At 32.7% G+C, this 27,581-nt stretch overlaps 1 protein-coding gene across 4 annotated transcripts in view; it reads right to left on the reverse strand.

Moving 5' to 3' along the window:
* The window catches only part of LOC106716164 (protein TANC2), a 148,869-nt gene extending 123,105 nt beyond the window's left edge, over window positions 1–25,764 (reverse strand). For 2 of the 4 annotated variants that reach the window (XM_045680046.1, XM_045680045.1), the window contains exon 1: window positions 25,177–25,764. In XM_045680046.1, the coding sequence (XP_045536002.1) occupies window positions 25,177–25,642 (466 nt within the window). In that variant the 5' untranslated portion in view covers window positions 25,643–25,764. Of the gene's footprint in view, window positions 1–4,675; window positions 4,982–25,176 lie in introns of those variants that run through there. The other 2 variants (XM_045680047.1, XM_045680048.1) reach the window with 2 other exon arrangements.
* Between the last annotated feature and the right edge of the window lie 1,817 nt (window positions 25,765–27,581).

Consider the following 27,581-nt stretch of genomic DNA (forward strand, 5'->3'; position numbering starts at 1 on the left):
TATTTTTCTTTTAATTCATTTTTTATCATTACAGCGGACATCCGTATATCATTTGCTGATAACTTTTTTATAATATGATCGATGTAAAAAGAAGTTTTTCTTGGACGGCCTGTTCGAGGCTTACTTTCGACGGTTTTTCGTTTGTTATAAACTTTATTCCATAAGCTAACTAATTGTCGAGACACTTTAAACAAACGAGCAACTTCTGTTTGTTTCAATCCTTGTTTTAATGCATTTATAACGGCTTTTTTGAAATCACTAGAATATTCCTTGCACTTAGACATATTGAAGTAACCAGAACAAGTAAATTTACGTAAAAATAAAAACTAAGGAACAAGTAATCTGCGAGAGTTTGTCTAGTCAAATGCGTGTCAAAATACTTTTGAGCTCACGGTAAGTCTAATACGTTTGGCGGCGCGGCGTGTAAACAAACAAGTTGTAATTTGATATGGTTAAATAGTCGCAGTTACATTAATCTACATTATACTCAAGACATTTTCCGATGGGCTTTTATTTTAAAAAAATATTTAAAAAATTTATGTTGTCAAAATACTTTTGAGCGCTACTATAATTATTCTTACAATGTTCACTACCAACCCTTTTCTAATCAAAATTCTTGAGGTCAATGTACCCAAATCCCTCTCGCCATATGTAGAGCACTAGGGTGGATGAAATTGGTTCGCACACACTTGGGGATTCAACCCTTTTTGCATCCCAAATAATTTGCAAAAATTGTTGTGGTACTTTAGAAAACAAAAAAAAATTAAAACACGCAATATCGTTGATTAGAAGACGACCAAACTTTTTTTCAATTATTTAATGTAAAAAATTTCAAACCTGTTCAAACTATCCGTATATTATGTTAAAACGCCGTAATACGTGACGTGAATTATATTACTAGTTTTATGTTAAAATGAAACAGTAATTTTCATCCAATCAACAGCGTACAATGAATTATTAAAGTGACACTCCATTACGCTGTAAAACAGACATCTTGGGGGCGTTGTTAACAATGTTTAAATATCTTTTGTAAAGCATTGGACCACACAAGATGATACAAAAATGTTGCCATGTTCACGGATTAGCAAGGATTAACACGTATGTTATCCAAAGAATTTGTATTGAGACTATAAGTGAAATGATATTTATTTTGCGTTATTTTTTTTGCAATAAAATAAAACATCTCACTTCCTCACTCACACAATCACAACGTTCACTAACTATTGTATATAACTAATGATTTCATTTTAAATTGGATAAACTCAATACTTTTGAAACACTGGCCGCATATTCGCAGCCTCTAAAAATATATTTAAAAAAAAAAACAAAACACCAACAACCGGTTTCGTCAGATCGGGCTATGGAAAGAGCAAAAAATGAAACGTCAAAGATTTATAATAGGTGCCGAGTCCCGCACGACTATATTATCATTACGGTACGAGATTGATGCAAAATTACAACAAAAACAACAAGATATAAAATCATTAACAACTGTCTGAACAGTTATTGTAATAGAAAACGCAGTAACGATCGTATTCGATTCATGTTCATCCTGCCATCATAAAACTTAGCAGTCAATCACACGAGCGCTTTTTAATGCAGCTTTATAACTCAGCGCTGGCTCACTTCGGCAAATCACTAATGTTCCGCCAGCCCTAAAATGCAACACTGCGTGATAAAATAGCGTCGTGTTTTAAAACCGATGCATTTGTTCTATTTGATCGTTTTTTAACGCGCGTAATAAAAACGCTCGTGCGAATGAGAGCTTATAAGGGATGATAAAAAATTGTCGCATATTTTTTTCAGTTTAGTTATCTACTAAAGTATTCTTACTTCATTTGTACCTAAAATAAGCAAAATCTCAATATAATGCATAATTACACATACATTCACGACCATAACCAACAGGGTTAAGCAGTAATAACGGATGATTTCCTCAAACTGTAATATGCATAAAAAGAGGTCTTCCATAAGTCCATTCACAAGCAAAATCTATTCTCAAGTTAATTTCTACTCACACAAACGTGTTCGAACAAGCAAACCTCAGACATAAAAAGAAACGAGCAAAATGCCTTGCTTGCAAACAGCCGCCTTCAGTCGTCTGGTATTTTAATGGAATGCCATCGCAAGTGAAATTTCTCTCTACTGAGTAAAGGACATCGTAAACACAATTCAAATATTATTATCATTGCCTTTAAAGCTGTAAGAGATAGTGAAAGCGAACTAGACCAAACTGACACGACCACTTTGGTCGTCATAGATTAAGTACAGATAAAAATAATACTTATTGAAACTCATGGAAGTCATTAAATGTTTTTGAATAAATTACTGCACTACAGCAAACTTATAATTTAAAAAAAACAGTCGAATTGATAACCTCCTTCTTTTTGAAGTCGGCTAATAAGAAATAGAAATAATGACTGCATTTTACATCAAATAATGCGTCAAATTTGTTTCATTAAACTTTACAATTGCGAACAAAAGTCTCGAAACAGTTGCTAACTATCGAATTTTAACAGAAAATTTGATAGTTTATTTACCATTGGGCGAGGAATCGAACTGAAATTACTCCTACGTTATGACTGCTATTAAACCAAAGTGTCATATAGTGTCATGCACTCAACAAACACATTAATTAGTGCGTTACATTCGTTGACACTTTAAGGCCAACTGGACGACATGTTTTAAAGATGACATCATTTATGCCATAATAGGAATTTTTATCGCATCAAAAAAAAATGCAAATACGTCGTGTTTATGTAAATATAAATAAAATAAAATATATAATATTAGAATATACGAATTGTCTCGTAATTATAGACGAAATAAAACTACGATATTAACGATTATTATTAGAACAGTTTCCGTTATTTTTCAAACAACTAAATTAAGTGTATGAACTCTATTTTGCCGTGGGTTTTCATTGCCGGAACTCAAAATTTTAGTCTCAGAAACCCACGATAAGTGGTCTCTTTTTGTACAAGACTTTGATCGACAAGATCGATTTTGTACAAGATATCTAAAGTAAGGGTCTTCTTTAATGACCAATTAGACTGTGAGTACGACATTAACAATAATAAGTTCCATTTCTGGTTACATAGCTTTCGTCTGCTACCATCTCAGCAGACAGCGTGGGTGATGGCAGGTTATGGTCTCTGACTCACATTCATTGAGTGTAACTGTGAGTAATGCACCCCCACGTGAGGTGGATGTCCCGCAGAAATGTGGTGAAATGTTATACAGTTATGAAGCAAGCACTTTAAACAGGATTCGTAACAATTTGCTGGTATATTTTCACTTTAATATTATCTTAACTCATATTTAATGTTCACAAGTATAGATACGATCTTTGCTTTCTATTGAGCTGTGAATGACGAATAAAATATTTAACCAGCCTAATCAGACAAAGTATATAAAGATAAATTCGCTCCTCCTTTTATAAATCGGTAAAAAATTTGGAAGTTATTTTTGTTTCCAAGATTCTAATCATTAGGCTAAAATTTAAGGACAGAAGGAAATTGCAAAATTTGTCATAGATACTTAAACTTCGCTTTTGCATCACTAATCACTATTCCAAAAAACTCTTGAAAAATTTGTACTCAGAAATGACTTATCAGCAGCTCTTATCAACTACAAAGAAACCGCCTCCATCGGCGTATAAGGAAAAACACAGTGTATTAGTACACGTCAATACTTGTATATTTTTTAGTAAAAAAAAAAGTTTCTTCAAATCGTTTATGCGATATTTCTAACCGCTGATTTTATAGATTTATACAAAGTAATTTTAAAGCATTTGCAAAGCATTCTCACTACTGTCATTTATTCTCAAAAAACTTGTTTTGGTATGGTTGATTTGTAAGTAGAAACCTAAGGTAAAAGTAGATATCCTTTAAAAAATCAAGACAAATAAAAGTCAAGGCTTCCGATTTCATCAGAATGTTATTCTAATAATTTTCTTCATAATTCATTTTATTATTAAGATTAGATATAATAAAATACGATAATAAACATTGTATTAATTACAGATGGCGCCATCTTATCAAATTCGGTTTCGACGTAATGATATCAAATGCAATAACAAAACACGAAACACATAAAATGTAAATTTTATTGCCACAGATAAAACTGAAATCTAAGACACAATAAAGACTTCAATTTCGATGTTATGACCAAAATATCACTAAAGCAAAAATTATACTAAGTAGGTATCTTTATGGTGTTTATATAGTTAAATGCGACAAAAGTAAAATAACGAATTCGTTATTAAAAAAGTAAAAAAAAAAACTTAAATATAAAGTTATAATTAAACTTGTACCTTATTTGGTCAATTGATTTTTTTGTTTTAAGCTAAATAAATAATAATTTGTGTAAAAAGAGGACATCAATTGACACTCTGTCCACCCCAATAGGATTAAAAAGCGTTATGATACTCAAACATATTTAGTACTAGTAACTAAAAAGTATTCAATTTCATTATTAATTAATTATAAACAATAAGATGGACAATAACATATAAATTTAAATGAACATATCGAGTAAGCGATTTAAACCATCTATTCTCCGATATTCCAATCACGACAATATATTAGAGATAAGCTGCTATTTACTGAGACTATTTGTGTCATTACAGCGGTATAAATAGCAAACAAGGGACATTAAATGTTCATCGACTTACCTAAGAAGCTGAGATTGAGCTTCTCGTCGATCTCATCATCATGGAAGTATTCTAACTTTTTCGAATTCATCTTACATACTCCTTTGGAACACGAAAGGTCACAAACACTTGTCTTTCACATAAAACAAATCTCTTCCAACATCACGGTTAGCACACACAATTAAACTAATTATTTAACACGTAAGTACCAGTCACGATATTGTCACATTTGTTTTTGTTTTAATTTAATTTTGGAACGTTAAAAATGGCGGCGTACGCGCTGACAACCGTCGCACAGCGTTGCATCGACGCGAATGAGACGACAATCGACCAATCGGCGACGCCGCTGTAATGCCCGCTTTGTTCAAACCTGCACTAGTCTCTACAACTTGTAAATTAATATTAAAACTTTTTACTCGAGACGTTTTGCTCTATTTACATTGTAATTGTTTACTCTTAAATAACACGAATGAGAATTGATTAATTAAAAAACGCAGTTTTTTAAATGATAATTTTTATTGCGTAAGTGTTTATGAAACCGCGATTTTCAAAGATTTACGCGATTACTAATGTCTCAATATAAATTGAGTACGTCTACAAGTGTCATGTCGAGTTTTATATGACAAGTTTCAAATGTATTAAGACTAGAAATAAAGGTAGATGTTCATATGAACAGGTTTATAGTAAGCTAAGTTTATAAATTTCACGGTTTATTCAGATTACGCGCCTACTTAAGTTTACTTTGAAGTCATAGCGCCTTGCACTTTTTATTAAACGTCATAAAATTTTACACGATATCTTTTGAATAAATTATAAAGTAACGAATGGCATGTAAACAAGAAAATCAAGTTTCGTTTAAAAACACAGATTCCTAATGTCATTCTATTAAGTTTTTTTAAAGTATTCGGAATTTTCTACCAGTGCTTTTGGACGGTTGCCTTTGTCGTTAAAATATATAGGTACATATGTAGTTTAATATTATTAGCTATCTAAATTTATTTAAAAAACTTTATTATCATTTTACTTATCTTTTTAAGAATAAATAAATCAGTCATAAAAAAAACTAGTTGTTTTGTTTATAACAAACTCCAGGACGATTTGCGTACACAGTTTTAACATTCTAATTGTGAAGCACACCAGTACCTATGAAGTTACCCAACAATGAATAACAAATTATTATTAGTTTAGGGGTCGACTCAACCCCCAGGGTGCATTGTTCTCGTAACACGCGTCAACTAAGGCGTGACTTCATTGAAAAGTTTTGCTGCAACAATGACTGTTAATTTAAAATATTTTAAAAAATAATTACGATCCCACGACCCTGTGTAACTAGTAAGAAATATAACCGCATTTTGGTAATCGTTGAAATTAGTAACAATTTGTAGACACATAATTTAAGAAAATTTGTAAATTTGTAAAAAATTATTTCGAAAGCTGGTTACAAACTATGTTATATAATTGAATTTCAAAATGATATCGTAAGCTTATACTTTTAATAACAAACATCAATTCATTACTTTCAAAAAATACCAATAAAAAACATTATTTTTATTATTAAATATGGTAATCTCGATTTTTAAATTTGAATAAAACCTTAAAGCTCCAATCAAATCAGGCCGCTTCCTGGCAATCGATTAAAAACTAAAAAAAAAACTGGGACGCAAATGGCGTGTTCCCACAAGATCCTGTTTTTATGCTCCGGTCGAAACGGTCGAGTCCGTATTCCCGAGGCTAATTTTGTCAGATGGTAACACCGTGTAATTTTGAGGCCCATTAATCTTTAACGTTGTTTCTGGATAGACGGACAGGCGGAGCTCTGGCAGGGAATAGACACTATATGAGAGACTGGATATGCAAGAATTTTGACCAAGACCAAATCAATAATTTAAGAAGAGAACTAAAAACAGAATATTAAACTACTATTTAGCTTTATTCATAAGTTCCAGGTAATTAGAAGTGTAATGCAAGACGAGGGGTTTCACCCTAACGAACTTATTGACTTAAAGTGCAAAGAACATTATATAAGTACACTAAATGCGGACGTGTCGGCACAAGCAACGCGCACGGCATTCGTCTAATGACCGAGAAAGATTAAAAGAAAAGTAATGATACTTATCTTTTATGAACTCCTAGTACTTGGTACTAGTCAAGTCAACTTAATTTAGAAATTTAATTCAATATAAAATAAGGGAAAAGGACCATTTAGTGTATACTTAGTAGTGAAGCTAACAATGTGTAATTTAATATTTTGGAACTGTTTATGTAATCACAAAATCCTGAGTATGTTAGAATTATTGGCAAATTGTATAAACTTCTTAATGGTTCATTTTAAACAAGATTTCAATAAAGTAGATTCTCTTTAACGAAATTAACAGTCGCATGTACAAAATAACAGACAAACTTTACACGTTTAACGTAATTTAAAAGGAATTATGGTAAACCGTGACCGTACCTAATTAACAATAATATTTATGACATTCTTGATAACAGATGGCAGCACTCGCATCTTGATTTTCATTTTACGATGTTCACTAAAACGATTATTTATCGATTTTTAATTCCATTGACAACACTAAGTACCGAGAAGATAATGTTAACAGCACTATAAGTTGTATAGACGTCGGTACAGAACGACATAATTGTATGCATTTAAGTACTAATGACAGTTTACGCGGACCACACCGACTTCGATGTTTTCTGTTACCTCAGGCTTGATTATTAGCCCACTTTTGTGGAAAGGTGTTGTGAAACGACAGTGAAACAGAAAGTGATACTGGATACAAAACTGAGGCTTTGAAAATACTTAGTTAACTTTGAATTGTTCCTTTTCGAAGGTCTAGCATAACTTAGATTTATGTAATAACTAGCTGTAACCCACGACTTCTTCCGCGCGGCATAAAAAAAAACTTAATAAGTAGCCTATGTGTTCTTCCAGACTATGCTCTACATGTAAGTCAAATTTCATCAAGACCAGTAAGCCGTTCCGGAGATACCTCCAAACATCCATCCATTCATCCAGCAAAACATTCGCATTTATACTCGTATTATGACTAAGATTATCTGAAATTTTTAACAATATAACTTATTTACATATCGCATTCTTTAAATCTCTAAGTTTTAGCATTTCTGAAATAAAATAATAAATTAAAAAAAAATCAGAAGCGTATTTGTAATTTACAATGTTTTCCTGTTAATTAATTAAAAATTAAGTAATATTTGGACATTGTATTTATCATCAGAAGATGCGTAATTTTGTACATTGTTAAAAATTAAAGAAATTACCATAATGTGGGCTTGGTAATGACATGACATGTACGGTGACGTAACACATAACAATTACCTTCAATAACCTGCTACGAAAAAAAAACTTCGGCTTTCTTTATTTTTCGAACCGATAGCATTGGTCTGCGACCTTGTTAGGGCGGAATTAAAAAAAAATCTAGTAATAAATATAGACTATGTCACCCAGGGATAATGTAGCGTTCCAACAGTAAAAGAATTTCTCATATCGGTTCAGTAGTTTCTGAGCTTATTCAATGCTTTACTTGCATTTTCAAAGCAAATTAAACTTTAAAGAAAATGTAATTGTAAATTTTATTTAAGACTAACCGTGGGTTTCTGAATTCAAAACCTCTGTGTAAAACATATCGTAATCTCTGTCATTATCTTCGACAAAACATAGATAAAAATATGTTTTAAACTGAGATTTTGGTCTCAGAAGCCGACGGTAAGCTTGATTATTTTCTGCAATGTATGTTCTTGAAAGATTTTTAAATTTTCTTAATAAAGCGGCTTTTTGGTTGCTTATTTTTAATATACTCGTAAAAAATCTTGATAGTATTGAACCTTTTGATTGTACCCTAAACGAAAAACTCCATCAAAACTGGCCACGACTTAGGTTTTTTTTTTAAAAATTCTCAATTTATGATGAGAGATTAGAAGTTTCGCGAAATAATTTATTGTACATAATCTTGACTCATCCAATATTAATATTTTAAATATCAATTCCACTGAAACAAAAAAATATATATTATTTTATGCTTGATGAAGATTTATGCTATCTGTGCAAGACGCGACGCGACCGCGAAGTCCTCAAAATAAACACTCGCCCTGAAGATGGACCCCCGACGGGTCCGAAACTAGTCGGTGCCGTCACCGGACGATTACACTTGAGTTAAGCCGTACTTAATTAATTCATTATTATGTCTCACGAAAGTTTAAACAATTTAATTGATGAAAAGATTTGTTAAGGTTCCAGTCTATTTTTTTAATGTTCTTCGATATACAATTTTTAAATCCCATCTACGAGTATCTATAAATCATATGTCGTGGTCTTTAAACGTTCCCGCATACTATTTCAAGGACGCATTCATCGTTGGACCTAAGTCCAACAGTCGAAATGTTTTTCATACAAATCCCTCAGATCCCAGCCGTACCTTTAAAGGAGTCATACATGGATTTATAACCTCTAAATGGACCATACGAATTCGTTCGAAAATGTAGCGAATTTACGAAGAGTTATTCTGTGTTTAAAAAAAATGCACTAAAGAGTAATAAAAGTGAACTCTTTTCTTTCTTGTGTTGTCTTTATCATACAATTAATTGCTTTTTCGAAGTCAGTGTCCGCCGAGGTGTATTTTTACAAACAAGGAAATATAGAATTTGCAATGCGTTTAATGTATTTATTTAGTACTGTACTTTAGGATAATGTGGGATTTAACGAAGTCACCGATTGGTTACTTTCATGTGGCTTTATTTTTGAGATTCCGTATTTATTAGTATAACATCTTTGGAGCTCTATTTAAAATTCTTCTCCCGTACCGTCCGAGGCGCGCTCCGAACATTTTTAGGCGTTCGGTCACTCGACCCTTTCTCATCGATTTTTTTCCCCATATAAAAACAAACGTTTGTTATTTTTTATTCCTGACTTATATGGATCTGTAATTTTTGTCTGCGAACGTTATAAATTTAGAACATTTCGTATGAAGTTTCTTCTTGTTTATTGTACACTTTTCATTTATAAATAAAAAAGGGTTACTAAACAAAAAATGTTCTACGAAAATTTTGCACCTCAAAACAATTACGATGTACTATCGTGAAAAACAAATTACTAACCGTGGATTTTAGAGACCAAAATCTCTGTGTAAATATCATCATTCCTTTCAAATCCCTGTCCCTTATCTTAAAAAAAAAAATGATAAAAGAAGAAAAAACGATATGTTTTAAACGGAGATTTTGGTCTTAGAAAACCCACATCAGAGATAGAAAGCAAATTATTTTATAATACAACTTCTATGTGGCTAGAATGTAAAAGTTAATTTGTCCATCTATACATAAAAATAACAAATTCATAAATAAACACTTACGGTCAATACTTTTTCCTACATATATACCTACTTTTTAGTTTTTTTTTCGAGTAAAACTTTGAATCATCAGCGGTAGCGATAGAGATCTGTTTTATGACGTCATCATTTACAGCTTTCGGATCCGTGTCCTGGGTCAACTAGAGATTAATTGGTCTGATTGTAACGCTACGGACACACGAACGGAATACAAAAGGGTTTACTGTATAGTTTAGTTAACACAAGCTATAAAAGGGCAAATATTTGTGACGCGGTAAGAGTGAATACGATACGTGGACCGAATTACAAATGGCGGATATATAGGCCCTTAAAGATGAAACTTTTAGATTAATTTGCTTTGGTTTAAGTTACATTACAGTACTATACTTTTAACATTTAAATACTTACTACCTTTAATCAATATTTGAGTCACGTGTGTGAATAGGTCAAGGATTTTTGAGCTAAGTTAAGCACAGACAAAATGATAAGTAACAATTAAAGGATTCTGAGTGGGGTACTGAAACAAGTTAGTAAATATCTCGCTAGCTTCACAGCGAATAAATTAAAAGTAAAAAAAGTATATCATGAATTACTATAGATATTAGTGGCTTTGACTATAGAAAAAGTTTTCTGAATTAAAAAGTCCATCAAACGCGCGCTCAAGTTGCGACCGTTGACTGCATGACTCATCTGCGCGCGCAAAAAGTTGTCTTGAGGCTACTAAAATGCTGCAGTAGGTTTTTAGGTCAATATTTTTTTATAGAATTAATTGTCTTAAAGATTATAACTTTGCTTCACTAATTACAATGTATTATTACGTGCTAACTTTGTCAGCTGTTAGTGCGACGTTGACAAATGTAATCCAATAGAGACTTGTTAAATAAACTATGTAAAATTGTGATTTGTATTTTTTATAGTGATTCTGATATATTTTCGATGTTGTTAATATTATTTTTTTAACTTTATTAGCCGTGAAAACGGAATTAATATTAAGAAGAATGAAGTTGTTTAAAAAACAATTATTTTTATGAATTCAGGTTTGATGAATATCGTGTTAAATACTTACGCAGTATTAATAATGTTTTTTGGTCTTTTTGCAATTAAAACATTTTTTAAATTTCATCTCACTATATGATTTTTTTAAATTTCATAATATTTAGACTGTAAGTGAAACAACTTTCTACATATTTCTGAAATTTTATTAACATTTATGAGAATAAATTTTGATGCAGCATTTTAGTGACTCTATTCCCCGCGTCTAATAAGTAAATTGTTTGCTATAAACGGCCTGGCAACCTGTTCCCATTGTTATTTGAACTTCCCTTGTGTTGGTCGACACCTCAACTGCCATTTTCATTCTACTGAATGAAATAGGGCCGCTACGCTGTACACGTACTTTAGGCAGACGGCCTGCTGCAGGCAGTGTTTTTTTAGTTGCAACGTTGCCAGTTGTAAGCTAATACTTGACGCTATCCGTGTATGGCGGTCGTAATTGTGCGTCGTTTTTACTGAGACGGTCACACATTTTACGGTTCTATGACAAATAGTACAGGTTCATCCATTATTTTTTTTAATAACTCAGTTTTTTATAGTGACTAAATAAGCCATTGCATTCTACCTATTTAATTTATGATCTTAGAATTCATTTTTATAATTTGAAAATAGAGTCTTTAGCAAAATATCTTTCTTATAAATATTTTTAATTCAAATTATCTCAAAGTACGGTTAAAATTCTACTATTTACACGATAGATAAATCACTACTTTAACATAAAAGCATGATACAATCAGATTTGAATACTGTTCTATTTTAGAATTATTTCATTGCGGAAGCATTACAAAAATAATAAATATTTAGGCGCGGGCCACACGAACGCATCTGGCTTTTAAAGGTGCACCGTGAACTGTTACAGAAATTCCTATGAATTGTTTGACTTACACAATTTAAATATGTATATAAGTCATTTTGGTACTTTCCAAGCATTTCAACGTAAACGTTAGTTGAGATATTTTTTTTTTTGGGCGGCGCTTTGCCGCCCTCTCGTTCCCCCTAACATATTTTTGGGTCAGGGACCAGGGGTGCGGTTTTAAACTACCATAAAATCTTAAATCTAATATCACAATATTATTGCTATGTCTAGGTTAAAAAATAATACATACTCGTAGTTGAGATATTAGAAAACATTTAAGGCGAAGTGTTTTATTCAAAAGATTTCAGAAAGAACAAAGATGTGTATAACTTTGATATGTTAAATGTAAGGGTTTGTATAATTTAATAAGCATTTAAAAGCAATAGGAACAGATAACAAATTTACAAAAAAAAAAAAAAATTGATTAAGGTATCTATTATATTTTTTATTTAAGACCTTATTTTTAAACATGTTACAACGTGTTCAATACCCTATTAACAAAGTCAAATATGCAGACATCGGATGCAAATCTTTACGTGCAACAGGAAATTCTTATGACGCACCTCAACACAATGAGAAACTAACATGCAAATGAGTACGAAACATGTGCCTACAAGAAGCATTTTATATCAAGTAACGACTTACGTGAAAAAACGGTTTTAAGTTAGCTAAATCTGTGTTAAGAATTCACATTTCGTTTTTTTTAAGACCTATCCTGGTGCCTCTATTCCAAACTAACTAGCTAATTAACGTTAATCTATTTGATTCAAGATAAAGCACCAACAAAACGCATTCAAATTTTTTTATATACTCAACCAAAGCAATCGAAAACCTGGTATTTTGAGAAAAAAATTTGCTTGTCTAAAAATAATGTTATTGCTCAAATCTTAGGCAACTTTATTACTTCATTCCAACAAACATAATTCAACACTAAAATGATTCTATATTTGTCTTTGTTTTCTATGAACATAAAGGCGGGGTCCGTTAATATAAAATAAATACGCAATGAATTTGTTACGTAAGTCCCAATTGTTTTGTACGATCACATTTACTGCGTGCGAGCAATTTCCTATGATTAAGGCATTGTTCGGTTTAGGCGCGGCAATACTTGATGGGCAGATGGTATTTTATTACATACGATTCCTCGACATATTCACTATTTGGGTTCCTTTTACAATAAACTTTATATTCAGTGGATATTTCAACGCAATTATTTAAAATATAGTCATCTCTTTCATTCTGTTTGAACAAAAAAGAGACAAAAATATGTGTCAATACAAAACATATGACAATTAATGAATTAGGCAAGGCATTGTTTAACCGTTTTAACTGGCAAATTAATTGTACAAAAATATTTTTATCTCACTTATTTCTAGAATATGACGGATGATAAGTTCCTGTACAGTTGGTGGAAACTCATGTTAAAGATATATACATTTTGAGACTCCAATTTAGTTACGGAACCCAATAAGATGTTGACACATAATTAGCCAGCTTTTGTTATCGTTCTAATAACTTTGTTTGTTTGTCAATCAATGTCAACGTTTATATAATGTTTGAATGAAGTATTTACAAATGAAGTTATGATGATTGCAATTAATGGCAGAAGTTGGTATTTAATATGATTGAAGGGTATTGTTTATTACACTACATTTTATTGGATGACTCTGTAGAAGAAATTACGGTGTAAAATGAAATTGCACTGCCGATATACATTTATTTCTAAACTAGCTATTGCCCGCGACTCTGTCCACGCGCAATTAAAAAAAAAACTTAAAAAGTCCAGAGTCCTAAAGAGAGTCACTTATGTGTTATTCCTGACTATAATCTGTTATATCTGTTACCTGTGCCAAATTTCATCAAGATACATTGAGCCGTTCCAAAAATACCTTCAAAAAAACATTCATCCATCCATCCATCTAAACATTCACATTTATAATATTAGTGAGATAGTAAGATATAGTTGTCTTTACTTTTTAATAACCATTTTGACGTTCGTAAAGTCCATAATCGATGGTTAAAGGGTTTAAATAAGTATATTTTCTGGATCAATATAGTAAATGATTAAATAATAAAGCGTACGATTTAAATAAAAAACAACAGTAACCCTGATTCGTAAGTAAAATTATATGAATAAAAAGTATTAAATGAAAAAGATCGTATACATTTAGCTCGAGAAAGTGCCCATTCGATTCGGTAAGATAAAAGTACCTACAATTTTTAATTTTCTTCATACGAACTTCTTTCGAACCTTTAAACTAATTAAACTTTTGACTAATGAAATCCTTTGGATTTACTCATTTGACTTGGTTTATTGATTTTCAAACATGGTGCTTATATGCTTTTTAAGTAAACAGTTTAGAAATTCAGTTTAAATATCTGATCATATCAAATATCTCAGCAATATTTGAATAAGTTAGCAAACATAATCGTCAATAACGGATAATATTTACCTTTAATAACTAATTACCTTTTTCTATTGATAAATCCAATATTACGATTGGTATCCGAGATTATCTCATTAAAGACTTATGTACCTATGTTTGGTAACTTATTTAATGGTACCTAGATTGTACTTCGGTGACTTTTTTCATAAATTTTAATCGTAGTGCGGACAGAAAAATATGAAAATTTCATATATTCAATTCGTTAATGAATCTGTTCTGGGTCACTAGAGTTACTCCGATTTTAATAACAATTAAGATCGAGAGCGTGACGAGATGAACTTGGTCGAATGGGAGCGATGCCCTACATTGTTTCGATTCGTGTGTTCATACTATTTTTTTTTAAATGATTTAAAGAAACGAAATGACAACTGTCCGTTTTTATACGCCGTAAACAGTTTTTAAACGGTTTTTGGCCGTATAGTTAAACGGTTTTTATCACCATAATTTTATCATCTGTGGAACACGTACCTTAATTTAAATGCTTAATCTAACAGTAGAATACACGTATAAGTACAAGTTTCACGTATTAACTAAATGTTTAAATTAATACAAAGTAAATGAATCTCTTGATTAATATTCAAAAAATAATGTTGCAACAAAATAAAAATAATATGTTGCTAAAAAAAGTTGAATACAGAGTTTTGAAAGCCAGAGGAAGCGTCTGTGCCAGGTGCAGGCGGAATGTTTGATCAGTGAATATTTAAGACCAGGATATACGGTCGTTGAGTAATGCAACACAATAATTATTGCGTGTCGAATTCAAATTGGCATATATTCATGGTAATGTTACTCGAAAAATTTAGCAAAAGTTTCGCAAATTCGGAGTACCTTTGTTGATCTTCAAATATCTGGGTATATCAAGTGTGGATGAAACAAATAATTATCAAAATATTCTAATGGGTTCTGTGAAATTATTGGACGTTAACTTTCATTGACTTTGTGAACTAATTGACAAAAATTACCGACCTACTGATCAACTGTCTAAGACTTCTCTTCGTTAAATAACTCTGAACGGACACGCTTAGTGCTTTGTAGTAAATGTTTATTAGTAGGTGATATACTAAATGCAATAAAGCTCTTCGTACACATAGCAATGTAAATCTTCAAAACCCGGCGATTTTAGTCGCTAAGCGATTTACAAAATACAATGTCATATAAAAATAGAGGTTTTCGTACACAGGAACCTGCTCGTTGCGATTTTCAGTTTACAGGTAGTAGCAATGCTTGTTCTGACTGAATAGAGGACTCACGTCGACCATTCGACGTTGTGTACGAACAACGCGATGTTCGCGACGCTAGGATACAATATCAGTTTCGAAGATTTACTTCACTTAGTGTACGAAAGGGCTTAACCGTGTGCTTTATTACTAAGTATGGTAAAGTAGGCACCGTATACTATCAGTTATCGTTAATCCTCGTATGTGGGCAATGTCGGGAAAGCCGATACGTTATAAAACGCTAGCCGTGCGAACGTTATTATTTATAGCGGGTGATCGCTGGAAAGCAGAGAGGAAAGTCCAAGCTACCGGTTCCTAAACATCGCTTCTCAAACTGGACTCCAATGCAGTTTTAAAAAAGTTCTCATGAATTATTTATTAATAAAAACACTTTAAAGTAAGATGTTTGATGACGTAGTTCTGGGTAAATACCGACTAAACAAACATGGTATTCAAAATATGTATTTTCACGCTTTTGTATTGTTCAAAATATTTTAATGAACACCTTCTAAAAAGGGTCAATTAAAAATATGTTGAATGCTTTTTTAAGAAACGATTATAGGAGATGGTCATAATGACAACAGATATTTGTCACTAACTTATCAGTGGTAGACGCAAACAACAACATTTATTACACAAAAGTACCGGCTTTACCAGTGCAATACCACAATAACACAGAAGACAGGCGTCAAGTGGAAGTAATTCCGCGTACAGTCTAATTGTGCGTGCTGGAGGTCTGTCACTATGGGTAGCGGTCGATTCGCTATTTCGGCGACTTCAGGTGGCCGCTAACTCGTTTACCATCTTACGATAAAAAAATATAATAAAAATAATCATGTGATTTTAACTGTTAATATTTAAATTAACAGTAGTTCGAGAATCACTGTACTTTACGGCCGGCTAGTTCAGAAAGCCGACATAAAGCCTGTGCTACTAAATTTGAATTATTGAGATATTTTGATGACACCTTATATTATAACACCTTTATTTGTAATGAATTAACATAATGATGATGGGTGTGGCAAATGTTAATTTTATTTTGATTAATATAACCACTTATATATTTAATGAAGATAATTAATTGAATATTAATTTTAAAAATACGATAAAATGATAATTGTCAGCAGAGCCTAATTTATAAAACGTAGAAAACAAAAGAACTTTTTTTTTTAAGAAGTGAAATTTTCTTTAGCTTCAGGTATACTTTAGTGCAAGAATATATTTTATTTTACAAACACCGCTGTTTATAACATAAATTAACTGGATTTACAATTTACAATTCATCAATCGTTGTTCACCGTTCACTAATCACCGTTTACCGTTCATCATAAACGTGAGTGTTTAGGTTAAAAAATCTTATGAAGAACAAGTACCTTAAGTAACAAGTTTTTCTGACCATAAAACAAGTCCGCAACCAAAGGAAAAGTCATAAAAAGAATGACACATAAAAATTATCATGAAACTAGAATTTACAGCAATCTCTAGCATAATCAAACTCTTGAATTCCAGAAAGCGATTACCTTGTTAAAATGTTTGCACCATTTCAAAGTGGAGGCGACATGCGCGGCATGCGAAAACTTTTTGCCGTTCACCATAATCATGGCCGATGTCAGTCCACACTTAATCAACAGGTAAACGTCGCATCCACGACCCCATTTTCCCTCATTTACATACAGCATTAGCTTTATACGATGTATGGTGTAAATAAGACACGGAACAACTCTATTTCAACTAGGAATATATCCTAAAAATTACTTTCATTATAGCAAAACATGATCAAGATTAAATTATTATCTCTCTGATTCTTTGTAAACAGAGGTAAATACATGTGCTTGTACATGTTTTTCGACAGTAGAAACTCACGGAAAGACATACATAGATAACACACCGCTAACCAAGTTAAGCAGAGATTATCTACACATGCTCGCTTTTTAATACTCTATCGTATTTCTTTAGAATATCTCTAATCGATTTTTTATATCAAAATGTGGCCAAAGCCCAAGGGACCACCTGAATTCGCCGAAATAGCGAATCCACCGCTGTCCGCAGACATCCGCATTTGCAGATGCGTTGCCTGCCTTTAATCAAAGGAGAAGGGGACGTAAAGACGGAAAATCCCCTTTCTATGCGTCCCCTCTTCCACCAAATGCACCTTACACTCCCCTTACAATCTTTATAAGACAAGGGTGGGAAGGAAAAGACGACATTAGGCGAAACGCAAAATTACTTACACTTGACGCCTGTCTCCTATGTGGTCGTGGTATTGCACCGATCGACCTGGCCTATTCGTGCACCCAACAAATATTGTTGTTGCGGGATCTACCATTGTAGATGAGCGTAACAATAATCTTTATTAAAATCTACGAATAAGTACTAATCATAGATTATAATAAAGGTGAGAGACTGTCTTTGGCCTTCTTAGCCGTTAACCAAAAGCAATCTTCAAGCACAAAGGTATACCACGCTTATCGCTTTTGTCGTGACACCCGAGGCCAGTGCGCGTCTAGACACTGTAATGACATCTGCCCACTTGCGAACAACAGGAATTGCTGGCACACTTTGATGATATAGTTAGTTTTCACTGCCGAGGCACTCTTATATAGCAGTAGGCTTTGTGCTAGTGTAAGGTAAATTATTAGTTAGGTTATGTTTATGAGTAACTTAATAACTTATTTTGTATGTCGATATAAATGCTACGTGATAAAACTAATGTAACATTTTAAAATTAATTTACTAATAATAATAATAATATAAGGGCCAGGCACAGAAGGCGGTACTCCTGAGCACGGCACGCATTGTGAGGAGGTTTCTGTCTCTGGCGGCCTAACCGCCGGTAGCTTGGGCCCAAGGCTCCGCTGCCGACGTATTTAGATTTTCTATATTTTTTTTAATATTGTTTAAATTTTTATTAAGAAAAATATATAAAATTAGACAAGAAATAAATATATGGAATAATAATATACTTAATCTAAGGAAATTGTACAGTATCCGTAATATATAAGTGTAAAAAATCTAAAATATTAATAATAATAAATATAAGCCTGAAATACCGTTAGATCGAATGTAGGCATTTGTTTTATCTATCTAGAACTAATTTAACGATGTCTTTTAATATAGAAAATTAATAGGACGATCGTCTGTTGGTAATAAAAGATTCTACGCTAGCTGTAGAAATGAAACATAGATAAAGTTAGTTTTAATAAAGATTATTGTGTACGTCTCTTACTATGCATATCATTGTAATATTTTTTTATTTTATAAATTGGCAAACGAGCAAGCGGCCACATGGTTCGCCGAAAAAGCAAAGCGACTGCTGCTCATAGACATCCGTAATTTCAGATGCGTTGCCTACCTTTAATCAACGGAATAGGGGACGCAAAGAAATAAAATATTTCCCTTTTCTATGCGTCCCGTCCTCCGCCAAATTCACTGTATCTTCCCATCTTTCGCTTATAAGAAAACGGTGAAAAGGGAAAGAGAATATTAGGCCTCCAGCAAAATTCGTAAGATGAAATTTTTATGTAAAGTTGTTTTTTTTTTATAATTAGAGAGTTTCATCGAGTTTCAATAATTACTAGCATAATTATACCTATAAACAATATTTTTCTTTCAAATTATGACATCAGTCACGTTTTTTTTGAGATTTAAGAAATAATTAAATTATGCAACTTTCGTAAGTTTACTTTGAACACATCAAAATAAGTTTGGTCCAATTTAATTGGTAAAAGTATGTTTTTTTCTGAAATTAAATTAATTAATTAAATAAAATTAATATGTTTTTGATTTCATTAATTGCACAAAATTTTGATCGATATCTGATCGTTAATTGATCTTTTTAATTAGTTATATGACGAATATTACATATTTTAACGTCCGATGTTGCTTTTGAAAGTATTATGGAGAAAAAATAACTCCCACAAAAGTAGCAAAGCGAAATAAAAAAGGAATTTAAATTGAAAATATTATTGAAACAGATTAAATATTAAAAAGTTTAGCTCCAAATATCAACAAAATCCGACAATCGTAAATAATTTTATTGTATCTATCTGGTGGGATTTGAAGTTTTATGACAAGAGAAATCACTAGTGATGTTCATTAGAGTAGAGAAATAACGATATAATGATTGTGTTTTACTCTAGTATCGATATTTTGTAAAAAAGTCGTTGACTATCTATTACCTATTCTAAATCAATCTGACAACTTTTAAATTATAAAACTTACGATACTTAAATTATTTCTTTCGAAATATTTCGAAGAGGTTATAGTTTTAAATTGTAATTGATAATATCTTAAAAGTCTCACATACGTCATTTGCAAAAAGTAGTGAATTATGTAGATTAAAAATCTTAATTGCCACAATATGTAACGAAAATAAGCAGCAAAAATTTGACATAAATTATGACAGCACAATAAATTTTATTACCACAAATGTTGCAGGTAATTTAAAATTTAGTGTCGCAATGTTATTTAACTGCTGTCTATTCAACGTTAACCTTAATAAAGTTGAAAAATAAAACTCGCCTCGTTATGATATGAATTATATCTCCGCTTGAATTAAGTCTTATAATTGCATACACCTTGGATATTTTATACATGGGGTATAAGAAAATCTAATTTTTAGCCGACTTCAAAAAGAAGGAGGTTATCAATTCAACGGCATTTTTTTTCTATGTGTGTTACCGCGAAACTCCACCTCTGGTGGTCTGATTTTGATAAAAATGATTTTTAAAATGCCAGTTGTAATGTAAGGATGCTCTACTATGCCCTAACAAAGGATGGCAAACTAATGACACGTAACAGAATATTTTAAGTACGTCACTGATCACAAAATTTGTTTGTGAAGTTGTATTGTATCGCGAATAAAGTGTAAACCGGTATACTATATGAAGCGATCTCAGGGAGTGTTCCCTCAAAACCTCACTAAATATTTATTTAGGAAAATGTTGATACATAAATCATCGATTATTACATCTTTACAACGTTTTTATATCTATGTATCTAGAGCAGGGGCAAAAACTAAACTCTAATAAATCTTACTACTATTATAAATATGAAAGATTAGATCTATGGATGGATGGATATTTGTTTGAAGGCATCTCCGGAATAGCTGAACGTATTTTGATGAAATTCGACTAGTTGAATAGATGTAGAACATAGTCTGGAAGAACATATAATAACATAGGCTACTTGTTATGAGTTTCTTAAAATTCCGCGCGGACGGAACCGTGGGCGATAGCTAGTACTAAGTAATTTAAGTCTGTGTTATCAGTTTGACAGATGTAGAAAGCAATCGTTTAAGCACAATAATAATAAGCAATGAATTAAGAAGGTAAAGGAGGAATTTGTCAGCAGTTTTTTTTTTCTCAAATGATTTTAACACCCTCTATATGACATAATTAATTCACACATATGACATAATTAATTTCCTTCGTATAAAGGTAAAGCTGTACATTTTAAACGTCCAATTACAGAGCTAGCGGCTCGTGGGGAGGAGGTGGGCGAGGGGAAGCACCACTCACTTGTGCCAATTAGACTACGTCGTCCGTGGCACAACACTAGCACGAGTAGTCGGTGCAAAGTACAACACAACTATTGCAACTCGATTCGAACTCGAATGAATAAATAGTTTAGTTGAAAGTGTTTAAACGCTTTTTGTATTCTAGTAAACCTATTTATTATTTAGTTATTATTGTTTATATTCACTTTTTTTTTAATAGGAGAAGGGGGCAAACGAGTAACAGACCGAGACTATGGTATTTTACTTTATATCTGTTCTTTCAATGGAAATTGAAATGAAGAACTGTTTCAATGCAAGAGTTCAGGAGTGGTTTATAAAGATGTAGGTGATGTAGGTTTGTTTCTTAAAATTTCTGTATAGGCAACACGCATACCTATATTCATCCGCGCGAAATTAAAAAATCCATTAATAAATATAGTCCATGTAACTCGGGGATAAAATGTAGTTTAGTAACAGTGAAAGAATTTTTCAAATCAGTTCCGTAGATTTGGAGCTTTTTGCAAACAATAAAATTAGTAATAAAATCGTTCCAATTTATAATAATAGTATAACAAAACATTTGTGTCTACCCTAGTAGGTACCATTTATCATATGTCAAAATATGAATATTATTCATCTCGAAAATTATATTTACGATCGAGTTGTAACAAATAGTAGGATCTGTCCTAATTTCTTCTACCTAGTAGCGATCTGCACTTAAAGCTAATATATCATTTCAATTGCAGCTCTTGTGTTTTTTAACGTTTACATTTCAGTTTTTTTATCGTAGTCACAATGCGACCACCTTCATATAATTTATTGGCGCCCTGATCTTCATCCCGACTGTTCTTTTTGCTGAATGTAGGTTTTGTTAGGTTATTGGAGCTAATTTGTAATTACTATGATGTATAACACTGGTATACATTCTTTAGTTTATTTCAAGTGTTAAGAATGATATATAAATTGATACAAAACAAAATACTGACACCGTTCAAGGTCGTTAATTAATCACTAAGGTATACTAGTAGATTTGTCATATTAAAATAAGGCGACTTAACATCTCTGGGAGAAATTAAAGACATTATCACAAAAAGCTTGTTAGGAACTGCTTATTCAAGAAACTTATAGTTCTTAAAAAGCGAAGTTAACTTTTTCAAAATTAATGATAATCTTTCCCCTGGAAATCGATACAATCAACGAAACATTGAATACAAAAAGATAATTCGTTATACAGCTATTAGCAAAAAAAGTGCAATTTGTATGAAGTTAATTCTGCATCTCGAAACTGCTATTTAAGTACCGCTAAAAGCGGCTATTCTTAAGCATTCGATATCTTTATCGTATACGATATCGGAGAGGTCGTTTACTTTAATGAGGACCCTCAGCAACGATTAGAGAAAACTCATGTGGACTGTTTAGGTAATATTAACGACATAAGTTCATCGTGTTTTAACTAAATACCTTGTTCTATTAATTTAATGCAACATCCGAAAGCTTTTTATTATATCATAAGGTGCCAAACGAGGGAGCGGCCACCTGAATTCGCCGGAATAGCAATGTGATCGCTGCCCATAGACATCTGCAATTTCAGGTGCGTTACCTCTAATCGAAAGAGAATTGACAGAAGATAAGAAAAAGAGCTCGTTTATGTGTATTTTATTTAATTGGACATCTCTAATTAGGTGATTTGGTGAAAGATTTCGTTTTAAAAATAGATACATAGAGGTACAGATCAATAAAACATTTAAACATCATCAAAATTATCATCAGTCTTTGTCTGCGTACTACTGCTCTCGGAATTTAAAACTAAAACTAACTTTATTACTTAAAGGAATTATATTATGTTTAATATTTTGTATACATAATAACTACCTAAAATTGCTACAGCTTTTTACATTTGCAATCAACTCGCTATAAGGTACATCACAAACATTCCGAGTACCGATTCCTTAATTATTTATTTGTTACTCAATGGAGACCGATGTATATTAAATTCTCTTTATATAGTTAGTAAAAGCTGGAAGCCAGTTAACTTCAGTTATACCGCAAACCGATTTAAAAACGTTTTACTCGAGAAAAATATAGTTGTTAATTTTAACGAGTAACTTTTCAAGATAGTTAACTTAATACAGACTTTAAAAAACTAAAGGAAAGTTTAAAAAGAAAAAGTGTTTTTTATGTATCTCCAATTTTATGGTTTACTAGCTGTCGTCCGTGATTCCGTCCGTGCGGTATTAAAAAAAAACTAATAAGTAGCCTATGTATTCTTCCAGCCTATGTTCTGCATCTGTGGCAAATTTCTTCAACATCCGTTGAGCCGTTCCAAAGATACCTTCTAACAAACATCCATCCATCCATTTATAATATTAGTAAGATTTTTGTGAATAGTATTTTAATGAATTGTAAGTAAGTAGGCAGAGTTTACGAGTTTTCATTTTTGGCGCGGTCCTGGCGCACATCTTTGGTACTATTCAGACTGCACTAGCGGGTGCGGTGGCGGGCGCGGGCGCTCGGGTCTTGGCGTCTGCGTATTCACAGTGGCGATCGAGCTAGGAGTGTCATTGCACATGTGATAGGTCGTTCTCAAACTTTGCTACGTATTTAGAAGACATGGATGAAGATTTGTTTTTATTAATGGAAAATTCATACTTGAAATGGAAATTTCAATATATGAAGTTTGGCACACACGATTTAAATAAAGGAAGAGAAAATTTTGGAGAATTTTATGTATTATACGCTGGTTTATTACTATTAAATGTTGCAGATGTTTGCTTTGCCAAATAGCAGTGCGATGTTGTACTGCAGATATAAATTCTTCAGTATTGATATCCATGACGATTGACGACGCTTCGGCGGGTGAATCAAAATGGTTTAGAACCACACGCGTAGTCGCCTAACAGACGCTATATCACTGTGAACGATACGGGCGGACTGAGCCATTAGAAACTCCCGCGCCACCCGCGCCCGCGCCCGCCTCATGAAGACGCGCAGCTCGCGGGAGCACTGTGAACGCAAATGGCGTCTGCATACATTTTGATTTACACGCGCCCGCGCTAGCACCCGCGCCCGCCGGCACTCTGAAAGAGTACTTAGGTGTATACATCTATACATTCTCGTCGATTTCTCGTGCTTTGTACCGCCTCTTCTTAGTATATCATCATAATCAGTATATATCCGTCTAGGACTTATACTTTTCTAGGTTAAGTTTTAACCAGCATGAATTTTTATATGAAATCAATACGATGGATAATAAGCGTTTCTATTTGTTACAGGCAATGTAAACGGGTCATTACGTGGGCAGGTCGTTATGCAAATGAACCGCCCCGGGAGGCTATTGATCACTGATCATCATCAATAGGTCATTGACCCTCGAATCCTACATCAAACTCAGGTCAACATAAATGCGTTACTGTCCCCAGGTCAATGTAAATGTGTAACTCTAAAATGGTTCACTTGATAGATAATTGACAGAGGTAAAATAATTAAATAAGGAACGTCGCTGCCTCAGAGGTTAAACTCTGGACTTGCAATCTGCAGGACCTGGGTTCCCGCCATGTAGTAATGTGTTTTTCGAATTTCAATTTACACATGTACATTTATCCGACGTTCTTACGATGAAGGAAAACATCGTGATCCAACCTGCACATATTTGAGAAGAAATTCAATGATATGAGTGCAGTCAACCCGCACTAGGCCAGCGTGGTTGACTATGGCCTAGTTACTTCTAACTTGGGGTAGGCTCCGAGCCCCTCAGTGGAGCTATGGAGGATAGTGAGCTGATGATGAAATAAAACAAAGCCTACAAATTAGATCAAATAACTAACAATTATCGATGTGTGAATAAGTAATTATTGTTGCGTGTGACCCAGTAAAATGTACATAATCCGCAACGAAACCTTGCAAGTTACATCTAAGTTATGTTGTAAATAACTACATTTCTTACATTCGTAAACATTTCTATAGTTTTTTTTTAAATTCAATCACAAGACCTAATAAAATTAACTGCGTTACCCAGAGTCATTCATGGACGCTTGTGTTCGAAGGTGTTTTTTAAAGTAATGTTTATATGATTTTATAATAATGTTAATAAAAAAATAAAAATTTACTGACCTTGATTCCAAGCTGAAGTTACATTTTCATGATAGAAGTACTCGTTCTCTTCTTCGTCTGACCACAGCACGCCTTCAATACTGGAGGTAATGCCGGCACAATCAGCACCATCTACCATCGAACGGCGCGACAGCTGATCGTAACTTGGCGGTCGCGACAACGAATATGCAGAAATATCAACTAAGGATGACCGGAAATTCTTCACGCTCCTACTATCTATCGGTCTATAACACCGCAGAGAACGAGTGTCTTCCGACTTCACTGAACGGAGTGACCGACAATCGTAATTTGGACCATCATTCGTAATATCTCCTAATGATACTTTGAAGTTATTGGATGATATGTCACCTAAAGGCACTTCACAAGAGCGACGTTTCATGCTCGTCTTTTGTGAAGGCGCCTCACCAGTCGCTTGCATGTGTCGGCTCACGCCCGCGCTGTGTAGAAATTCGTTCGAATTATACATTTTTGTATTCGTTTTTTAAATTCTAAAACTTAACTATGCTGCTTTAGGAACTTTATAATTTGACTAATGCATTTTGGAATTATTCGTTTATTGGCCCTTAGATTTTAAACTGTGCTGTAATATCTGAAACAAAGGAAAATACTTTTTAAAATATCATACATTAATAAATGAAATTAATTAAATGTAACAGTAATTAATACAGTAATATCTTAGATAATGTACTTTTTTAATGTTGCTTTATTATTTTTAGTTGCAGCGCCATCTATTGAAGAATATTTCAACGAAAAAACTTTTTCGTAAAACGAAAGCTCCGTGGCAAGCTTTTGTGTATAAGTTTGGTAATTGTCCATAGATGGCGTTATATTCTATAAGTGTTTTCAAATTCATGAATTAAAAAAAATAACCAGGACGAACATAAATAGTTCCTTTTACTTTATATATTTTACATACACTTTATTTATACATACACAAATTTACACGAAAAGAAAATTTGCAATTTCGAAAAATTTTTTTGATAATGATTAAACTACTCCGGCTTACAAAAAATCCTTTACGTCACTTAAATGATTTATTATTTTTAAAAGGAGATTTCATTTCCTGGACAGTGATAAAAATTATTTTATAAATATATTTTTACCACAGAAAGTGTATACAAAATCGTAAATGTCTCTGAATTTTTACCAAAGATTTGCCGAATAGAGTAACGGGACAGGAAATTAAACCGAAGCAACTCAAAGAGCAAAGGCCTTCAACGTTTTTAAAAAGTAGAAAAGGAATCGTATAACAAGAGGAACCGCGGCGTGGGAAATGAGCCGGGAGCATTTCACATGTCATACTACTGCCTTATTTGAATAGCTTAAAGTAAACGCGTTCGCAGCGAGTAGACATTGAAATATATTTTAAAGAATTGTTTTATTTAGATCTTTTATATGTATTCTAATATTTAAGACACTTCATGCTTAATATGGACTTGTATTAATTTCTATACCAACCCTTCATAGTCAGGATGCTGCATTAAATTTGTCTAATTGTTAGCTTGAACTGTTGAAACATTTGTACAAAAACGTTAATTGTCAACCATGTCAATCTCTTTGAATCACACAATAAATTGATTGTTACATTTGACGCATTTGTAATGAATTCAGCCATTTTATTTTATTACAATAGTAATTAGTGTTCCCGCTATTCCCACATAATATACGTGGACGGTTCTCGTGGTTAATACTATTTTACATAAGAGCAGTAAATTGAAACAGAGCAGTAGCTAGTGCAGTACTGTTATCGTTTAAACACACATACAAAAAAAAACTTGAGAGGTGTCAAGGGACACCCGGATGGAACGAAGTTCCTTTCGATTAATTAGTGAAGGAACTAATGTTTATTCTATGAATAAAAAACTTAAGTCTTCACAAGAAGTACATTTTATTTCTATGAATTTTCGTTATATATTGTCACGCCGTTGCCATGGTGAAGTAGCGCTCATGCGTCGTTAACATACTTACTATAGCAAAAAGTGTCGTGACAACTTTTCGTAAGATTTTTTTCCGTCTAGCCTCCTTTCACAACGCGCGATAAGGAACTTCGTTCCAATAAAACATTAATATTTTGACGGTATTCGTATTGCAATGTCTACTGCTCTATTTAACTGTTCTGCCCTCGTGTAATTCACATAAGTGCATAATGAACGAAATCTATGTGACCGTAAGTACATATCGCTGTTCCAACCAGTCAGTTAATTACTATAATTCAATCTCATTTCGTACGAAATGTCCGCACCAATGTGAACCTCAGGGGCAGAATTATTTAATTAAGGTCTGCACGGAAACAATTTTAAGGGTGAAACACATGCCTCTGACATTATACGATTAAATCGAGCGTTTCTTTTATAAATAGAAAGTTTTATTTTTAATTTAACTGAGCACATATAAATAACGTATTA

Source organism: Papilio machaon, chromosome 11 (assembly GCF_912999745.1).
Source record: "Papilio machaon chromosome 11, ilPapMach1.1, whole genome shotgun sequence".
NCBI lineage: Eukaryota > Metazoa > Arthropoda > Insecta > Lepidoptera > Papilionidae > Papilio > Papilio machaon.